Here is a 21,936-nt window from a genome sequence, read left to right on the forward strand (position 1 = left end):
GGGAAGACTATCATACCAAAAGGGCAGATCAGATTACCCATACAGAACAGATCAGAGGTGGTGGAGGTGGATTTTATCGTGGTCAACGCCTACTCACCCTACACGGCCATAGTAGCCAGACCTTGGCTCCATGCCCTGGGAGCCGTTTCTTCTACACTTCACCAAAAGGTAAAATACCCGTTGGGGGGCTAAGTGGAAGAGATTGGGGGAGATCAAGCCATGGCTAGGCAATGCATGGTGGCCGCCATCTCACGCCAGTCCAGTGCAGAATCCTCGGCATCTGTGAAAAAGGACTTATAGCAATCAACCACCTCGACAGCACCAGTCGGTGAATTAGCCGAGGAGATAAAATGTGAGAGTTTAGAAAGGTTTGCTGTTGATAATAATCCAGAAAGATTTTTCCAAGTCGGCTCAGAATTACCTCTTCAAGAAAAAGGGGAACTGATCGGGTTTCTAAGAAGGAATGTTGACATATTTGCATGGGACGCCTACGATGCCCTGGGGGTTGACCCTAACCTCATTTGCCACTACCTAAATGTTAACCCATCTTCTGTTCCAAAGAAGCAGCCACCCCGGCGCCTGTCGAAAGAGCATGTCGACGCTGTTAGGGATGAAGTGATGAAGCTGAAAAAGGCAGGGGTTATCAAAGAAGTCCTTTACCCCGAGTGGTTGGCAAATACAGTGGTGGTAAGAAAGAAGACGGTGAAGTGGCGAGTATGCGTAGACTTCATAGACTTAAACAAGGCCTACCCGAAAGACCCGTTCCCGTTGCCTCGGATAGATCAGTTGGTAGATGCAACTGTAGGCCACCCCCGAATGAGCTTCCTGGATGCCTTCCAGGGTTATCATCAAATACCACTGGCTCTAGAAGATCAAGAGAAAACAACGTTCATGACACCTGTCGGAAACTACCACTATAAGGTGATGCCTTTCGGTTTAAAGAATGTAGGGTCAACCTACCAAAGGTTGATGATCAGAATGTTCGAACCACAACTAGGCAAGGCTATTGAAGTCTACATAGACGATATGGTAGTAAAAAGTAAAGTGGTGTCCGAGCACCTAAGAAACCTTGAAGTCATTTTTGGCATCTTAAGAGAGCACAAGCTGCGCCTCAATGTTTCTAAGTGTTCATTTGACGTCGGGTCTGGTAAATTTCTGGGCTATATGGTAACTCTCAAGGGAATAGAGGTAAGCCTGGACCACATCAGAGCGATTAATAGCTTACAAGCTCATCGGAACCTAAAAAAAGTACAGAAACTCACTAGAATGATCGCAGCATTAAATTGGTTCATTTCCCGATTTGCAGACCGATGCCAACCTTTCTACCTCTTGATGAACAAGTGAAAAGGATTTGAATGGTCCGAAGATTGTGCCTTGGCCTTTCTGCAACTTAAAGAATACCTATCACGGCCACCTATCATGTCTAGCCGTGAGGCCGACGAAGTTCTGTTCGCATACATAGCAGTGGCCTCTCACACTGTAAGCTTGGTATTAATACGGGTTGATAATGGCATACAGCGACCAGTGTACTATGTAAGTAGATCATTACATGAAGTTGAAGTGCACTACTTACCATTGGAAAAGGCAATTCTTGCGGTAGTGCATGCCACGCGAAAACTTCCCCACTACTTTCAGGCACACACGGTCATTGTCCTGACTCAACTTCCCCTCCGGTTGGTGCTCCGGAGCGCCGATTACATAGGAAGAATCACCATGTGGAGCAAGCTTCTAAGGGCTTTCGATATTAAGTACATGCCTCGGACCTCTGTCAAGGGCCAAGTCCTCGTGAATCTAGTTGCTGAATTTGCTGAACCGTCTATAGAAGCAGTAGCGGAGGAGGAAAACATGGATGAAAAATCGGTTGGCACAATCTCTGCACAAGGAGCCTCGTGATGGAAGGTCTACGTTGATGGCGCGGCAAACCAAAAAGGATCTGGGGTAGGGCTAGTTCTAATATCGCCCGAGAGGATTACCATTGAAAAGTCATTAAGACTAAGGTTCTCGACTACAAACAATGAAGTCGAGTATGAGGCTTTGCTGCAAGGAATGGTCATGGTCATGGTGCAAAAAATGGTCGGAAAGGCAATAGAAGTGTTCTCGGACTCCAGACTGGTCGTAGGCCAGGTGAGGGGTGAGTTGGAGGCTAGAGATGCGAGAATGCAGGAATACCTTGGTCAAGTTAAACGCCTGCAATCAGACTTTGAATTTTTCAACTTGACGCATGTCTCTAGAAGCGGGAACACACATGCGGATTCGTTGGCCACTCTTGCCACGTCCTCGACGCAAGATCTACCACAAATGATCCTTGTTGAGGATGTATGCAAGACAGATACAATCAAAAAGGATATAGTTCGGATCTATCAAGTCATAGTGAATCCGAGCTGGATGGATCCCATAGTGAGTTTCCTCAAAGATGATGTGTTGCTCGAAGAAAAATTGGAGGCCGAGAAGATACGGAGGAAGGCTCCTCGATTTTGGTTGTCAGAGGACCACAAGCTATACAAGCGCTTTTACTCGGGGCCATATTTATTATGCGTACACCCAGAGGCATCAGAATCATTGCTCGAAGAATTGCATGAGGGAAATTGTGGGAGCCACACGGGAGGAAGATCGCTAGCACACAGAGCACTCACCCAAGGGTACTGGTGGCCGAGCATGCAGAAAGAGGCCCAAGAATATGCAAAGAAATGCGATCAATGCCAGAGATTCGCCCCAAATATCCACCAACCGGGGGGAGTCCTTAACCCGCTCTCCAGTCCTTGGCCGTTCGCTCAATGGGGTTTGGATATTGTCAGCTCTTTCCCGAAAGCAGCAGGGAACAAGCGATACTTAATAGTCGGCACAGATTACTTCACCAAATGGGTTGAGGCTGAGCCTTTAACCAACATCAGAGACATGGATGCAAAGAAGTTCATTTGGAAAAACATCATCACACACTTCGGAACTCCTCGCACCCTCATCTCGGACAACGACCTTCAATTTGATAGTAAAGCCTTCAGGAAATACTGCTGTGACTTTGGAATCACAAACCGATATTCCACTCCAGCCTACACCCAAGGAAACGGACAAGCCAAAGCTGTGAATAAGGTCATAGTGAACGGGCTGAAGAAGAGATTGGATGATGCAAAAGGAAGATGGGTGGAAGAACTACCACACGTCCTATGGACCTACTGAACCACGCCGCGATGGTCAACGAGAGAAACTCCTTTTTCGATGACTTATGGGGCCGAGGCTGTGCTCCTCCTAGAAACTAGCTTCCCAACGTTGAAATCCGGCACTTTTACCCCCAAGAAATAATGACGAGTTACTAGGGAGAAGTCTAGACTTAGCCGGGGAGAAAAGAGAAAAAGCAATGATCCAATTGGCCTATTACCACCAAAAGTTAAAGCAGGGGTACGATACGAATGTAAAACTAAGGCCACTAGGGTGATGAGAAAAATCTTTGGCAACGCCAAGAACCCTTCCTGGGGTAAGTTGGGACCCAACTGGGAAGGACCATATCGCATCACCTCAGTGGCAGGAATAGGTGCTTATTATCTAGAAGACCTAGACAAGAAAACTGTACTTCGCCCATGGAATGTAAATAATCTAAGAAGATATTATTATTAATGAAAACAGCTATGCTTGTATTATATCCCGTGATCATCGCGCATTTGTCGGCTCACTTCTCTCTATCAAAGTTTTAAACAGAATCCAAGTCTTGCATGGCTCCTCGGACCACAGACTTAGGGGAAATTAACAACTTATGGCATCTATCCAAGTTTTAAACAGAACCTAAGTCCTGCATGGCTCCTCGGACCATAGACTTAGGGGAAATTAACAACTTATGACACCTATCCAAGTTTTAAACAGAACCTAAGTCCTGCATGACTCCTCGAACCACAGACTTAGGGGAAATTAACAACTTATGGCACCTATCCAAGTTTTAAACAGAACCTAAGTCCTGCATGGCTCCTCGGACCACAGACTTAGGGGAAATTAACAACTTATGGCATCTATCCAAGTTTCAAACAGAACTTAAGTCCTGCATGGCTCCTCGGACCACAAACTTAGGGGAAATTAACAACTTATGGCACCTATTCAAGTTTTAAACAGAACCTAAGTCTTGCATGGCTCCTCGGACCACAGACTTAGGAGAAAATTAACAACTTAGGACTTCTATGCAGTTCTAAGGTATGTTCACAGTCTTGCATAATAGCATTTATTGTTCAAAGTTCATTACACAGTTCTGTTTCTTCTCATTTGTTAATATTGGTAGGGTTGTTGCAAACATCAACTAAAAAAGAAAAACAGTCACCTTGACTCGGAACAATATAATAAAATTCCATCAACATCAATCATAAAGATAAAAAAATGAGAGAAAATGCATTTGTATTGATAACCAAGAATAATACAATAAGAGGTCTTTGCAAAAGAACAAAATGCAATACAACTTCCGTCCGAAATTAAAAAAAAAAAAATAATAATAATAACAATAATAAGAACCCTAGGAGCTAAGCCTCAGCAAGAGGATTTTCTTTTTGCTCTGGCTGAGGAGGTGGAACATCCTTGACTTTAGGACCTGCCCCATGATCCTCAGCCTTAGTGATTGTCTCCTTAGTGAGATCCTTGGCCCTGGAGGAGGTTTTCTTTCCCTTACCCTTGCCTTTACCTTTCTCTTCCTCCACATCCTCAACCTGGACGGCGACCTGATCAGAGCCCCCGGTAATTTCAGTTAAGGGGATGGCATCAGGAACAACCGTAGGCTGCTCGGAAGCTTCAGTGGCATCGACGAGGATCTCCTAGATCTCTGGAGGGAAGAAGACATTCTCTGACAATCTCAAGGCAGAGTCTGCAGGGATCCCTGCAGCATTAAGAGCCTGAGCCCATGAAATACTGCAGTAATCTCTGCATACTTCTGGCAGCTCCTCAGAAAGCCTTGCCTTAGTCTCCTCCACTCCAAGCTGGTAAGCAGCCCTTTTTTCGGCCTCGGCTGCTTCCTTGACTAGCTGAGCTTCTTCCTTGGCAACCTGGGCCTCTTCTTTGTCTTTCTGCAACACGGCTTTGAGATCCAATACGGCTTGCTTTTCAGTAGCAAGGTTGGTCTCAGTCACGTACAGTTTCTAGCGTTGATCTTCAGCTTGTTTTTCGACAGTCTTCAAGCCAGCCTCAACACTCTTACGACCTGACTCAGCCTCCTTGAGCTTCTCAGATAGCTCATAGTGCTCCTGCTTGAGGACTCTTAGAGCCTTCTCCACCTCAGCACGAGAGAAGGCTTCAACATCAGCTAACTTACGATTGTCGCGGCACCACTCGTCGGCCACAAATACTTGCTGAGTAATCTGCCCAAGAAGTGACAATATGACAAGTTAAAATATGATATGATCTAATGATCTTACCGATGAAAGGATAAATTGCCTTACCATCGCAAGATCCCTCTTCAGGGATAGGAAGAGTTCAGGTTATGAGAATCGCCTGTAAGCCTCCATGTCCTTGGGAAGGAGCACGGGCTGCTCTAGGGCTTCAGCAATATAACCCGCCCGGCCCCTATTGTACTCTCGAATTGAAGCATTATAGGGAATGGCTGCTCCGTCCACTTCGAGTCGGGGGCTCCAAGTGCGCGGAGGCATGCGCACTTCAGCCCGTTCCGTCTCTTCCGAGTCATTTTTTGTTGTTTACCGCCCTGGTGAGGACCCACCTCGCCTTCCTCGAGGGACTCAACCGGCCTTTTCTTCTTCAGATTGGGATTAACTTTCAAGCCGAGATCGGCAGGGATTTGCGGAGCAGCAGGAGGAAGGACAGAGGTCTGGGACTTGGTAGGCACCTTCGATGATTGCCCCTTGCCTTGGGAGGCCATCAGCTCTCGCAAACTTTTTCCTTTGTTGGAGGCCATGTTGTCCACCTCCTCGTCTAAAGAGTCGTCTGAGCAGGCAATAACAAGAGGGGCGCCAATCACGGAGTTCCTATCCTGTTCTCCCTCAACGTCTGAAAGCTTGATCAGTGGAGCTTTTGGAATATCCTCCTCAAAGTAAAACTCGTCTATCTCCTCCTCAAGAGAAAGACGGGATGATTCGGTCTCTTCTCCAACACGCGCTGCAACTTCGGGATTATCTTGTGGAAGTGGTTGTGCAGTTGGCTAAGGATTCTGAATTCCAGGCAAAACAACCGGCTTAAGATCGTCCCGAGCCAAAAACTTTGGTTTCGACACGTCGATCCTAGCCAACCTTGGACTACCAGCTCTTATGGATTGGCCGATGTCTAGGAAAGCGCGGGACAAGGGTTAATAACTCAAAATCAGATGAGCCGCACGAAATTGTCCGTCCTCGTTAACGTAGATCTCTGACCTCAAAAGATAGTTCAAGGCCTGAATGTTTACGTGGCTCAACCGAGGAGCGACGTGTGCTCTATCTGCAAAACAGCCGAGAAGGAAATTGTAGTTAACTTACAAATTTTGAATCTTCAATCAAAGGAAAATAAAACTAAAGGGCTAAACTCCCTTCCCAGGGGATTGATCCTAAAGGCACCGCACCTGGATCTCCTACCCGAGGTGGACAATGAAGACCATCGCTCCACTCTCCCGAGGCAATAAGGAAGTCATCCTTCATACTCTTATTGGATTTAGGAAGACAGGAGATTAGCCTAACGATCTCGGACCGAGATTTAAGGTAGTACCCCGCTTTGTCAAGATGGTGGCACTCGTATATGTGAACTACGTCATGCCATGTAAGACCTAAACCCATCCGCTCGTTCAAAACATCTATGCTGCTCAAGACCCTAAACAGGTTGGGAGCGCACTAATGCGGTGTCAACCTATGGTTACGCAAATAATCCCGGGTAATCCTACGCATGGGAAGCGTCATTCCTCCTTCTATAAAAGCAATCATGGGAATGTCGACTTGACCCACTTCCCTATTGGTCAGAACTCGTTCTGGAGGACAGTACTCCAAAACCACCCCTTGCGGAATGCAGTACTTTGGCCTAAAGGCCTCCATGGCAGCCGGAGTATCTACTAGACACTTGAATCTACCCATCTAGGCGAACTTGTGGGCTGAGGAGGAAGGCCGAGGTGAAAATTGGGGTTATGAGGAGGAAGGAGAACTTACGAGTATCCTTACAACAATCTCTGAAGCTCTCAAAGATTTCCTCAGGAAAAGGTTTTTCACTGAGGTAGTCGCGGAAATTCGAGGGCCTGGAACGTTAATGAGGAATTGGGCGTTGGAATTCTCTGGCGTTCTTGAGTGTTAATAGAAAAGAAAAGCGGAAAGAGTTTCCTCAAGGCCTTATATAGCAAGAGAGAAAAGGGAAGGTTACTCCCACTTAAAATTCTAGAAAGAATGCTAGTCGTTAGATCTGAGTTTCGCCGCTGGATGGAGGAGACACAAAGCCGCCTGGAGTAATAAGTCGTGCCTCGTAACTTATAACGCATCAAAAGCAACTGTCTCCACACGTGCGAACCGGAAACTAATTGGTCTTATCCCTTAAAAAGTCAAAACCTCGCTTTTCTCCTCGGAAGGAGACAAAAACCGGAGTTTTGAGGGGCTATTGTGGGGGCTATGGCCCAAAGTAACGAGTTAGGCCTTGGGCCCATCCGAGACTGCCAGCCCGTCCGAGGAGGCAACGTGGCTTAGGCGATCCATGTTAAGCCTTATCACGGGAAACAAAGAGAAAAGGTCCGAGGAGAAATTCCTCCTCGAACACTGAAAATCCGAAGCGGAGGTATGTCCAAGCCACTGAAGCGCATCCTTTAAATACGTGAAAAGGAAGAAAACACAAAATATCTAAGCAAAAGCTGCCACCACCACATTAAATGCACTACAACTACTTTCCTAGCCGTATTAATGTGGAGAAGACCCCTGAACAGTGATACCTTGGCTACTACAACTCACAAAGGACTAAAAGAGGTGTGTGATGGGATAGGTGCTCAAGTGGAAGCTTGGATGATTAACAAGTGTAAAGCTCAGATGATAAGGAAGAGCCTCTATAACGTATAGAAGCCCCCATAAGGAAAGAGGGAGAGAGGGAGGAGAGAATACTGTAGCGTGCAAAAGAATCCTAAAGTAGTGATCTATATTCATAAATGAAATTCTGTGTCTCCTCGGACCAGAGTTTATTTCATCATAACAGCTTTTGTTCTTGTCTGTGTGTTACTTAATCTCATGCTAACCTCTACTTAACTTATCCAAATCTAGTTCTTTGACCCCTACTCTACAAATTTCATTGCTTTGAGCTTTTTGAGCCAGGATTCCATACAGTGCGGGCCTGGGTTCCAAATTTTTGTCCTTACAATCAATATATATATATATATATAATTTAAATACTATTGATAGTAATTTTTATATTTTGTTAACACTTTAAAAAATTTTGTAAGGATATTATTAGATATAAAATGTAAATTGTTTATTTTAAAAAAAAATTATTGTGAAGTACTTTTTTTTTTTTTTTTTTTTTTTTTTAGGATTAATTTATTGTAAACTCTTTGATTTTTGTATTTAATAACTCATTTGGATGAATATTTATGATGTAGTCCCATTTGATTCTAAAACTAAAAAATAAAACTCTTTAAGAATAAATAATTTATGACACACAAATTTGGAACTCTAATTTGGAATTCTAATTTGAGTTTCTCTCTGCTTCACCTATTATATATATATATATATATATATATATATATATATATATATATCAATTAATATATCACCATTGGAGTATGTCACTGACATCTCCTTGAAGGGATGTTGATCCACTGGGTTTTACACCAGAAGATGCGCCCTCATGCATTTTAAAAGGTCGTCCCGCTGGGAACCTTTTGCTTTGGGAATAGTCCTGTGCAAGAGCTTTTCCCTTGTTTTTCTTTTCCATGATAATCCACTTACTAGTGGTATAAATATGAATATTATTATTATCCCACTTATTAGTGGTATTTATCCACGCCTCATTATCCGATTCCTGCAAAGAATCATTAATATTGTTAGGATAATGGATAGTTTTTAACATTTTGGTGTTATGAAAACTACCTTTAAAATCATCAGAATTCATTATCAGTTCTTGAACAAGGTCATTCATGGGAGAGTCTTTCTTATAAGATAGATTATCAATATCAATTTCAAACTTTGAAGCAAATTTGAATTTTACTTTCTGTCCAAATGGATCAGTAGTAATTCCATCATGTTCAACAAGAAAGGGATACAAAGAGTTAATAAATGGCAAACCAAGAATCACTTTATCAGTCATATTTTTGACAAGAACAGAAGGAATCTTGAAACAAACATTATCATGGCACACCTGAGCATTATTCAATTCATACTTAATTTTCATTTGAGAACCATTAGCAGAAACCAATCTTTCAGTAGATTTCTCAAAATATTTTGAGGGAATTAATCCTTCTTGGATACAGTTCATATCTGCACCAGAATCAATCATAGCAATAACAGTGAAATGATAATCAGGAGAAACAACAATTTTAACTTTTGTAAACCATTTTGGAGGAAATAATTTATTAACAAAAGCAAGTTGGGGATTAGTGAAAGTATCAGGAGTACCTTTATCAGAAAGAAGAGTCTGTTGACTGGAATCATTTCCATCACTGTGCTCATTTTGTTCGTTACTGGATTTATTAAGATCTTTATCAAGTTTTAGCATTGTCAATTCTTGTTTGAGATTATGGTTATCACTTTTCATGCTTTTAAATTCATGTTTTAATTCATTTATCTCTTGTTTAACAATATGAATTTCATTTTGGAGATCATTAACAGTTAGTTCTTTAGATTTCTTTTTATTAAATCTTTCCAAAGTTTCTTCAAAACTTATGGTTGATTTTGGTTTTTTACCAATTTCATCTCTTATCAAGTTTTTCTTAAACCTATCCAAATATTCTTTCTGGAGTTCAAGGTTTTGAATTTGATTTATTAGCTGGATTATCAATTTTTCATCTTCTTCACTCTTGGTGAGAGCATTAATAACATTGCAACAGGAATCTCTACAACCAATTTTAATATTAGGAGAATCAGAAGAATCATCAGCAGATTGATAGCAAGAATCAGATGAAGAAGAAAAATCATCTTCCAAAGAATCAGACGGGGTGTTTGATTCAAGGATTCTGAATAATTCTTCTTGCACATTATCATCAATGTTTAACATGTTGAACTTGTTTTTTAACTTACCAGGTTTTTCTTTACAGTCTTTACTAAAGTGTCCAGGTTTACCACAGTTAAAGCATTTACCTTTACTTGGTCTTTGTTTAACATGTTTTTTAGAAACATTTTTCTTCTTAGCATAGAAATCATTAGGTTTAATAAAGTTATTTCTGTATTTTTTATGGCTTTTATCATGTTTTTTACTTTTTTGCCTAGAATGAGCAATAGGAGGCAGACCATATTGTTCACAGAAATTTCCCATTTCATATTTAGCTTTTCTTTTATTCTTTAATTGGTGTTTTAAGAATTTTTCATCATTGCACATATTAATACCAAGTTTTTTAATAGTACTAAAAATATCACCATAAGTTAAATTATCATAATCAATAGAATCATTTTTTCCCATTAATTCTTGTTTTACCTTATGAGCAAAGATAGGAGGCAGACCGTCAATAAACTTTTCTTTCCAATAAGGCTTATGGCAATCTTTCCGGAGCATCACCCTGGAAGTAAAAACATCTTGATACCATCTGTAATCAGACATAGTTGGACAACTCAAATTATTTAGATAATCAGAAACACGGGATGAAATATTGGATGGAGTACCAACAAAATGTTTGAGAATGGTATAGATCAAGGTATTAATACCATCAGGAATACCACGACCAATACTTTCATCAAAAATAGGCAAACCTTCTTCATTCTTTTTAACAGCATGTTTAATAGACTCTTTGGATTCTTCAGTGATGTATGAATCCCACCATCCACGAAGAGTACCAGAAAAACCAGTAAGAAGCAAGTTAACAATTTCAGGTTGATCAAGATCATGGTTGTTTTGATAAGCAATACCAACCATAGACATGTGACTCATTTTATTAATGATTTCCTGTTCAGACAAACCATCAATATTCCATTCATAGAGCTTATCAGCAGAGACAGAAAACTGTGTTTGAAAAGATATTTCTTCAAACTGCATATCAGGAGGAGTAGGTTTTGGATACCAATTTTTTGTAAAAGACACGGGTTTGGAGTTCCCAACAAATCTTTTAATTTCTGGGAAATCATCATCAAAGATTCTTTTTGCAGGAACAGAAGAAACAGAAGAAACAGTATCAGAATCTGTATTTTCTTCAGAAACAATTTCTTTTTTGGAAATAGTTCAAGCAATTGGAGTACTTGTAGAAGTACTAGTACCCTCAGTTTTAATCTTTAGATTAGAAAGCATTTTGTCAACAATTTCAAGAGTCTTAGACTGAGAAGTTTTAAACATAACTTTTTCTCTTTGACTGGGTAAATCAATCAAAGGTTTCTCAGTTTTAACAGGAACAGGTTTTTCAGATACAGAAACAGATTTTTCAACAAATTTTTCTTCAATACGGTCAAGCTGTTGACCAATAATATGCAAAGATTGATTAGTAAAATTGTTTTGTTCAATAAGGCAAACAATAGGAGTTTGATCATCAGCAATTTTGAAAGGAGAGGCCTTCACAAAATATATTACTACCTCAGCAGCGTGTCCACTTACCCGAAAGGGTATTAATGCTTCTGTTCTCATGTGTTTAAGAGATGCTAGATTTAAGATTTTTAAAGATAGCATTCTTGGAATGATCACTGCTTCTTTGTATGATGGTCCTGTTTATTTTAACTGTTATCCTGATCTTACTCTTGCTTTGGATGATCCTAATATTGTTAAAGCTTTAACTTTGAATATTGCTTCATCTGGATATCACATGGAAGAGGGTAGTAAGCCTTTTGCTTTGATCTATCGCATTTATTACAAACTAATGGGTACTCAAATGAATCCTTGTGCTATAGTGCCTAGAGAACCTTCAGGTAAAACCATGTTAATTCAATGTTCAACTCCTGATGCTAAAATCCAAGTTCCAAAAATGATTTAATGGCAAGATGTTAAACTTCCTAAGGATTGGTTGTTAGAACAAGAAACCCCTCCTGCTAAACCCATTTTTGATGAGCTTGATCTCACCCATATTCAACAATATCTTGATGGTACTGTTAAAATAAGTTTTCAAAACAATCCACCTTTGAGGATCAACGAAGGAAGACATTCCTTTGCTGGATCTGAAAGTATTTCAAAAAGAGATCGCGAGATCAATGAATTTTTGAAAAAGAATTTGGAAACATCCTCTGATTTAAAGCTAAAAGGTATTTCAAGTGGTAAATCCCAATTTAGCTCTGTTTACTATTCAACTAAACCTGAAACTTCCACTCCATTTAGTAAAACTGCTAATGAAGATGAGGAAGATACTGTTTCTGTTACTCCATCTGATTTTGATTCTCCTATTGAAACTCCTCCTGTTTACCAAAATCAATTAAGAGTTTTGACTGTTTTAAATGATGATTTTGAAATTGATTGGGATTCTTTGTACAATGAGTTTATGCTTTCTTCAAACAAAACCAAGAGAAAATATTTCCAAGATAATTTTGCTCAGGCTGATAAAGACCGTGTTAAAAGAAAATGGTTGGAAATGATGAATCAATTGAAAAAACATATTTTGTTTTTTGATTTTCTTGAAAACCATTATGTTCCAAATAATGAGGTTTCAAAACAACATTTGAATGTGATAAAGAAATCAAATTTTGTTAAGATTGATAAAACCATTGTTAGGTCTAGTCATCCTCCTCTTGATTCAATTTTGATAACTACAAAAAAAGATGAAGTGACAAAAGAGGAAGTGAAGGCCTCTCCTTTCAAAATTGCTGATGATCAAACTCCTATTGTTAGCCTTATTGAACAAAACAATTTTACTAATCAATCTTTGCATATTATTGGTCAACAGCTTGACCGTATTGAAGAAAAATTTGTTGAAAAATCTGTTTCTGTTTCTGAAAAACCTGTTCCTGTTAAAACTGAGAAACCTTTGATTGATTTACCCAGTCAAAGAGAAAAAGTTATGTTTAAAACTTCTCAGTCTAAGACTCTTGAAATTGTTGACAAAATGCTTTCTAATCTAAAGATTAAAACTGAGGGTACTAGTACTTCTACAAGTACTCCAATTGCTCGAACTATTTCCAAAAAAGAAATTGTTTCTGAAGAAAATACAGATTCTGATATTGTTTCTTCTGTTTCTTCTGTTCCTGCAAAAAGAATCTTTGATGATGATTTCCTAGAAATTAAAAGATTTGTTGGGAACTCCAAACCCGTGTCTTTTACAAAAAATTGGTATCCAAAACCTACTCCTCCTGATATGCAGTTTGAAGAAAGATATTTTCAAACACAGTTTTCTGTCTCTGCTGATAAGCTCTATGAATGGAATATTGATGGTTTGTCTGAACAGGAAATCATTAATAAAATGAGTCACATGTCTATGGTTGGTATTGCTTATCAAAACAACCATGATCTTGATCAACCTGAAATTGTTAACTTGCTTCTTACTGGTTTTTCTGGTACTCTTCGTGGATGGTGGGATTCATACATCACTGAAGAATCCAAAGAGTCTATTAAACATGCTGTTAAAAAGAATGAAGAAGGTTTGCCTATTTTTGATGAAAGTATTGGTCGTGGTATTCCTGATGGTGTTAATACCTTGATCTATACCATTCTCAAACATTTTGTTGGTACTCCATCCAATATTTCATCCCGTGTTTTTGATTATCTAAATAATTTGAGTTGTCCAACTATGTCTGATTACAGATGGTATCAAGATGTTTTTACTTCCAGGGTGATGCTCCGGAAAGATTGCCATAAGCCTTATTGGAAAGAAAAGTTTGGACACGCTGCTGAAGAGAAGGAGACAGAAGCACAGTAATATTGTAAATGGAAATAATGTAAAGAACTTGAATGTAAATAGCTTGAAAATAAATAACTTGAATGTAAGAACAATAATAAGGCGGTAGAACCAGCCAAGCAGTATATATCAAAATAATTCAAAGTAAATAAGAACAATAGTTCAAAATAAATGAAAGCAATTTAAAACCATCCGGTATAACGGTAATCCGTCCAAGGTGGTGGTAGCAACAAGTAAAGTAATGAACATAGAACTGAAAATACTTCTTATTGAAAGTAGGATAAACACTTACAGTAGTAGTGGTGAATACAAGATTTCAACAGTTACAAAGCTTGAACTAGTCCTAGTTACAAGGTTTGTAGGATTACAAGGCTTGTAGTGAACAAGGATGAACAAGGTTGTAAACAAGGTAGTAGTAGTAGGGTGAGTTCTCTCTCTAAGAAGGCTAGTTCTAAGGGAAGAGAAATAAGAAGTAAACTTGACTTGAGAAGCCCTGAAATATAAGGGACAACCCCCCTTAAATAGGCAGAATTTCAGAGTGAACAATGTCATGAACAGTAAAAGTGAACAGTAATCTATGAACAGTGATCTGTGAACAGTAATCTGTGAACAGTAATCAGTGAACAGTAATCTGTGAATAGTTTTTTTTCCACTTTTTGAAATAAAAACTTCTGAACTTTTGTCATTTATTTGGTCAACATGTCAGGAGAAGCATGGCAAAAGGCAAAAGGAGAAGCATGCATGCCACCACCAAGTACGTAGATGCTCCTTTCTTTTCTAAAAAGACTTCAAAGGTGACATCTTGTGTTGGTAAAAAGGAAGCCTTTGTCAGAGCACCATCAGAGCACCATCTCATCTCTACCATCATGGCCTGTGCCTTTCAAACTATTTTGAATATTGAAATAGATCTGGCCGTTGTGCAGGCTAGACAAATAGTGGCCGTTGTGCAGGCTAGACAAATAGGGGAATCAAAATCTTCCGCAAAATCTGGAGTATCATGAATTAGTTCCGGATTTTCCGCAACATATTTGTGAAGGACAATAAAATATTTTGGCTGTTGTACTTACGAGTTACGAGCCGTTTGAGAGAACAATTTTAGCTTTGAAAAACTGCTTACTTCTCTAGGAATTGCCAACTAGATGCATGCCCTCCAAAAGTGAAAAGGAAAGCATAACCATGCACGCGGTGAGGCATGCAACTGGATGCCCCGGACATAATGATATGTGATGATGCAATTCAGAAAGCACCAATGGCTTCATGAAATAATTCAGCTACTTGCCAAGTGCTAACCATAATAATGTCTGGTCAAGGGTCACTAAGAAAATGAGCAAAAAGATAGAATATTTTGAGAAGCTGATGAAAGAAAAGAACATGCATGTGGGGGCTCTGGGAAACCAAACTTAAGCAAATAATTGTTTAGATTCTCTCCCAAAGCTTTGGCTAATGACGAAGGTTGTGGTACCAAATGTGTTCAACCTGTTATGTCCCAAGGCCACATGGAAGATAATTATGCAGCTGCCAGTAGTTGATGAAGTTTGAATTTGATTGAATTTGAATAATAAATTAGCAGAAGTAGATTGGGTTGTTTTTGTTTCAAATTTGTACTTGATAGGAGTTAGTTCCTAATTATTAGTGTAGTTATCTCATTATGTGTATTATTTATGTATTGTGAAGGAATGAATGGAACTAAAGTAGAAAATTAACCAAAAATTATTAGTCATCTTGAACTGAATCAGTGTACTGAGCTTTAATTGGACTAATTGTATAGAAATCTGAGTCACTATAGCATTATACTAATCCAAAACCTAGCACGACCCCAGCCTCTTATTATATGTATGCCATAGTGCTTATAATCCAAAAGCTAATTAGTGTTGCATATTTTGAGTTATATACTGCCGCCTATACACTTCAACTAAAATTGTGTTTTAAAAATGCAATTTTAGTTATAATCATGAAAACACGATTTCAATAGTTGTCCCATACATACAATATGTAACTATTACCACTCAAGTCTAAAAGATCCCGTTTAAAGTTCATTTTACTGAGTGTAAAAAAAGGAGAGAAAACTCATGATCCATGGAATAGAAAATGTTGGAAAACCTTTAACAAAAAGTCAGAAAGGAAAAACCATGTGGAAAAAATGGCCAAGTTAGAGGCACCATGTGGAAAAATGGCCAACTCAGAGGCAACTCCGCCTAAGATAATAACTTTGGTAAACAATGGTGGGATAATATTTTCCAGAAAATATATTATCACTATATATATAAATAATATGTGGATGGGTATATCATGTTCATGGCATGTACAATTAATTTTCAAGAGATCTTGCTGATAAAATGGTAGACATGCAAGTGTCAAAATCTCATGCTTAAAAAGCAACCAGAGAGCAGAGATCGTTTGGTGCTCCGTCCTCAAGAGTCAAGACATATCATTCATTCAGAATTTTCATTGAATGAGCAAATCCAATTAGGATCATATCAGTTTATAACGGCAATGGTCAACGATGCAGCACTAGCATTATTTAATGGTAAAATTGTATATCCTGGATTTAATATAACAAGATTTTATCAATTTCACTTAAAAAGAGAATTTTTCACTGTTAAAATTTTAGTTTTTGAATATGTAATTACACCATATATATTTTTAGATTTGAAATATTATTTAACGTGAACAATGAAATTGATCCATTTTAAATGAAGAAGCATTAAGATCTAGGGTAAAAAATGCCACTTAAATTAAAAATATAAATGACGTGACGCTGCACACCTTAAATAATATTTGAAATATGAAATGGATAATTTTCAAATAAAGTATATCTTTTTTGCATAATGCTTGATTCTTTTTTGCATAATGCTTGATAGTGTTCTGTAGTGTAAACATCAATTCAACTTGTTGAGTAATTCACCCTCAAAAAAACTTGTTAGAGTAATAATTAAAGCAAACTATAAATTAGTTATATAATTTCACACGTAGATGCGATACCAAAATCATATTGAATTAATTAGTAAATATTTCGTCACTGACCGCCACAGCTGCCATATATTCCATACTACCAAACACACTCATGCTCTTTAACTACCATGATGATTTTGATGATTAGTTTTGCCAACAACTAATTGAAGCCCCAGTGGCAGTGTTTGATTGGAATTGGATGGTTTAACGGATTGGTAATTTCTGGTTTAGACCAAGATTTCTGTTGACAGAACAACTATGAATTATTAAGTGACCAACGGTCTAACTAAAAACCATCCTGTCCATCTCATTCATCATAAACCAGAGGGGTCATATTGCTAGACTAATGATTATCACACCGTTCATGTACACAGATCGAAAATACGATTTTACAATTTCACAGTTATTATAACTGAAATCAGATTTTCTTAGAATATGTGCAACAATAATTAACCAAATTGCTACTTGTGAGATAGAATTTATTACAAATTAAAAAAATAACTGGTATGTAAGTTTCAGTTAATTTTTTTTTTTTTTTTGAAAAACAAGTTCAATTAATTTAATCGATAAAGTCTTTAATAATTCTAAAAAATGTCATTAGATTTCAGGGACATTAGTCTATTCAATACATAACGAGGAAAAGACCATATATGGTCCCATCTGATAACATCTTTTCTCTACACCTTCTTTTCGTGTTCTGAGTCGATTGGGTCATATTAAAACCGTTTGGACCACCAGCAAATTGACCTGCCTTTTGGCACTTTGCTTTAGAAAGCGTAAAAGCAGAAGTTAAAAGTTAGATCTATTGGATTCGGATTACACCCCCTAATAAATATTTGTTAGATTAAAATTTTGAACATTTTTTTTTAAATATTTTATCTTTATTCTTATATCAAATTTTGTCACAATAAATGTTATTTACCATTTGATTTAAAAATTTTATTTTACATAGTATTTTTTTTTTTTTTTGAAACTCAATAGTGTTTTTTTAAAACAATAAAATTTAAACATTTAATAGATGACAATGTAATTAATATATAATTATTATCTTAAAATTTTGTAAAAATCTAATGATTAGATTTTCAAATATTAAAAATGCTTAATAAAAAAGTTATGTAATTCAATGAAAATATGTAATAAAAAGTTATAGATTGATGTAACATTGAAAGAGTTACACTATGTATAACTTGACGGTCCATTTAAAAAAGACATCTACTATATTTGAGACAAATGGAATTGAAATCAGACTCCTACTACAGAAAAATCCCAAAAAAAAAAAAAAAAAAAGTAAAAATAATAGAGAGGAGAAGATAAGCAGAACACGACGATAAGGATGAGCAGGAAGAGGAAGCATGACATGTACAGTGGTATAGTTCAATGGAAGTAAGACATGGATGCCCCATTTGCCATTTGTACAAGATACAACATACCAGACGAAGAAAATCACTCTAAACTAAAGTGATCACTTGAAGCACTACCAAGCCAATGCCAGTAAAATATCAGATTAGACCTTAAGAGGGTTTTGGCCAATTCTTTTGAATTTCGAAGTAGTAACACACGTCCAAATAGCATTTTCCATCGTCATCAACAAACTGAGACAAAATCAACAGAGCTAAATTAATGCAGAGTATTTTTTTTATTTGTTCTTAATTTTTAATTCTGAAATTAGTTTGTTTACTTTGATTACCTTGGTTCTTGCAGAATAAGTGCCTCTTGCAAAAATGCCAGAAGGGGTGGTTTCTTCTTCCATTTCACACGTATAAGGCTCCTGCTGAGGACTAAAAGTTCCCAACATTCTCTTTGAATTGTCCACTGTAAATGAATTTCATGACTAACATATGTAAGAGAATGGATGCAAAAGTTTTAGAGTGTCAAATGATGTGAATGGTAATTAATGAAAAACTTTGCTTGTATACCTTTCATACCGGTCTTCCACACAACGTTAGTGTATTTGAGGCCCAAGACAATATTGTTGGAGACGGTGAAGCTAAATTTGAGGCGGTACTGACTTCCTTCCTTGAGGGTGAAGAGAACCCTTTTAGAATTGTTACCAAATGGAATTGGCAAAATGAGATCTGGTCGCCCCGGGCATAGTATTGTGAGGCTTTGCATCTTCACTTCTGGTTCTTTACTCTCTGATTCAATAATAGAAAGCAGATATCTTAGTTTCAAAACATTTGAGAGCTGAAATGAGTATGCAGAATGGCTAACAATTTAAGCTGCTTAGTAAAACGTTTGGAAGAAAGAAATATGGCAGTTAACATGAGTAGCTTAGCCTGAACTTACTCTAAAATTTACCCAAAAGGCTAAAAGGAAAGCTGGTTTGAAATAATAAGAGTCTTAATTAATTTATGTTAACCCAAGACAGAGATATACCTCCGACAGCAGAGAGATCAACACTTCCAAGAAGTTTTTCCTTCCATTTCCTCAAACTTTCGTCATCCTTCAGAAGACAAAAAAATAAGAGCAATTAAACAACACACGCATAAAAAAAAAAAAGACAAAAACCAAACTTAAAAAAGAAAAAAGGAAAATCATATATACTTTATCTTTTTCTAGCTGCTCCTTGAGAGAAAATTGAGGACCAAGGTCCAATTCCTTGTTAGATTTCAACTTTGCATCTTCCTCTTCCTCTGGCTCATCATCATCTTCGTGATCATTTCCATGGCCATCATCACTATGTGGGAGCCGGCTTGGTTCACCACCAACCTTGTTGTTCTTGTTATTCCTGAGCTCTTCTTCTTCCATTTGAGGATTGAAGGTAACGTCCTTGGTTGCAGAAATAGCAGCTCCCACAGCAGCCGACATATTTTTTTCCTCAAATAAACTTTCCCCAAAAGACAAAATGGGTAAGAGTTCGTGGTGAAGAAGAAGAAGAACGGAGCTTTTGTTGAAAGTTGTTTTGTAGCACTTCCAACTTTGTGCCAAATTTAGAGGACCAAATAATACTAAAATTGGGTGCTTTTTTCTATATCCTTGGGAAGAGCTGGAGGTTGACAGGAATTATGGTTGACGTTGGATTTGAGAGAGAGAGAACCTTAAAGTAAAGAAAATTAAAAGCAGTTGGAATACATGGGGTTGATATTATAAAGTAGGAGAAAAGAAACCGCTAAAGTTGGAGCAGGTGCAGGTGAGTGATCTGTCAGGTTTTTCAATTTCGCGGTTCATCCAGCTTTTTCTTTGCCAATTCTTCCATGAGACATATAACTTGTACATTTATGAATTACATCACTTATTATACTACATGAGAACACAAGTAGTATTCGGTGAAAAGTAATTCAATTCCCACCAGATACGTGCTTTAGCTGTGGGCCTCTTGTGATTCCCTGTCTAATGACTTGCATGTGCATGTAGACTTTTTTTTATTTTTTTTACCTCTTGGTAAGTAATGTTTTTGACAAAGGTTGTGCAAAAGATCCTCTTCTTCCTCGTAAAGTATCAAAATAAAATTTAGCTATCACATTGTGATGCGATTGGAACGTCACATTTATACATCATATTCAGGTTATAAAAGTTCATAAATAGACTGTAAATAAAGGATAAACGGTAGAAGTGGATTTTAGTTATCTCAAATTCTCAATTGGTTAAATTCCTTATCATCAAATAAGTGGCTTAGATTTAAATCTTGTCTATATCAAAATCTAATTGGTGTCTTGGTTTGATGAAAAAGAGCATCTATCATAAAGCAAATGTCATATTTTCAAATCTATTGTGTGTTAAGTATGTTAGAATTGTTACAAAGTAACGCTGGGCACAAAATAATTTTCACATTTTTTACAATTGCTGACATAACATGTTGTGCTTGGAGTAACATCATTTTCACATGATTCTACTATTTACATCACTTTTATTATGTACCAATTATAACAAGCCACGTCAACAATATATTATGAAAAAAAAAATTTGAAAAATATCTTGTGCCTATATTTATTGCATCCCATAAAAACAATTATACGTCTAGATCGATACACAAAAAATTTCTTAAGTGGTGGGTTATGATTTGTGTATAACAAAAGTAACGTCGGTAGCGACCTCCTGTGAAAGTGATATTGCAATTAAGGCTGTGTTTGGCAACATGTAAAATAATTTCCGATTGTAGAAAATATTTTACGAAAAGGAAAATATTTTCATTTGTTTGGTTGTGTTCTAGGAAATATGCCGGAAAAGTATTTTTGGTGTTTGGTTCTCCAATGTAAAACATTTTCTAGAGAAAATGTCAAAAAATACCTATAATACAATTGGATTATAATTTTCAATGGTTTGATTGATCAAATCAATGGATCAATTATAATTTTCAATTTTTGACATACAAAAACATATCAATTGCAACCAAGAACAAATCATTGTTATTACCTCAACCAAATCATGAAAAAAAAAAATAGTACTACACTATAAATGGGAACAACCCTATAAAAACCTAGATCACTATTAGAGAATGTGGGTCTTGAGTGAAAAGAAAGGAGGAAAATGGGTTGGTAGAGGAAAATGGGTTGGTAGAGGAAAATGGATGGGTCAGTAGAGGTAGGTCTGGGAGAAGGATGGATCGGTGGAGGTGGAAGAAAATTGATGGGTGGTGGAGGTGGGTCGGGGGAGGAAGAGGGATGGATCAATGGTGTGGAGGTGGATCAGTGGAGGAAAATGGATGGGTCGGTGGATGACGATCTGCCCAAACTACCTTCATTGGTGGCGGGGCTTGCATGCACGACGGCGGGGCTGTGGGTCGGGGACGACGATCTGAGCTTCACTGATGGGGTTGTGGGTCGCAGATGATGATCTAGTCTTCACCGAAGGCCAATCTCTCCATCCTTCGGGTTGGGCTTGGTGTGACTCGTGTGTGATAGAGAGTGAGAGTGAGGAGAACAAAAATTTTTAGGAGGAGTGTAAATGGTTTGAAGGTAAAATCAGTCAGTAAAATATTTTACATGTGTGGGTGGGTTATTTTACGGTCAAATACATTAATTTTCAATTTGACTTTATTTTCTTGAGTTGCCAATCACCATCACTGGTGTAAAACGTTTTCCAATTTTTCTTTACACCCAAAACAAACATAGCCTAAGCTAATCACAAGTTGCCACCTCCGAGAAGAAGGTTGAGAAAATTGCTATATATGTAGCATTGTTGTAAAG

The 21,936-nt window shown here is 37.8% G+C and overlaps 2 protein-coding genes across 3 annotated transcripts; both read right to left on the reverse strand.

Annotated features, from left to right (window-relative positions):
- Positions 1-4,493: 4,493 nt before the first annotated feature.
- On the reverse strand, positions 4,494-7,010 carry LOC126690045 (uncharacterized). Its single transcript, XM_050385185.1, has 5 exons — positions 6,885-7,010; positions 5,678-6,115; positions 5,133-5,321; positions 4,806-5,030; positions 4,494-4,688 (listed from the first exon to the last, which is right to left on the reverse strand). Exons 1-5 carry the CDS (start codon positions 7,008-7,010, stop codon positions 4,494-4,496), a joined length of 1,173 nt encoding a protein of 390 aa, XP_050241142.1.
- Positions 7,011-18,121: 11,111 nt separating this feature from the next.
- LOC126733379 (rho GDP-dissociation inhibitor 1-like) lies at positions 18,122-20,008 on the reverse strand. Of its 2 annotated transcripts, none has more exons than XM_050436652.1 (5): positions 19,355-20,007; positions 19,187-19,253; positions 18,727-18,945; positions 18,498-18,622; positions 18,122-18,402 (listed from the first exon to the last, which is right to left on the reverse strand). In XM_050436652.1, the coding sequence occupies exons 1-5, from the start codon at positions 19,616-19,618 to the stop codon at positions 18,322-18,324; spliced, it is 756 nt and encodes a 251-aa protein (XP_050292609.1). In that variant the 5' UTR covers positions 19,619-20,007; the 3' UTR covers positions 18,122-18,321. The 2 variants fall into 2 exon arrangements, with proteins under 2 accessions (XP_050292609.1, XP_050292610.1); XM_050436653.1 differs by having other exon boundaries at positions 18,285-18,422; positions 19,355-20,008.
- Positions 20,009-21,936: the final 1,928 nt, after the last annotated feature.

Source organism: Quercus robur, chromosome 6 (genome assembly GCF_932294415.1).
Source record: "Quercus robur chromosome 6, dhQueRobu3.1, whole genome shotgun sequence".
Taxonomy (NCBI): Eukaryota; Viridiplantae; Streptophyta; class Magnoliopsida; order Fagales; family Fagaceae; genus Quercus; species Quercus robur.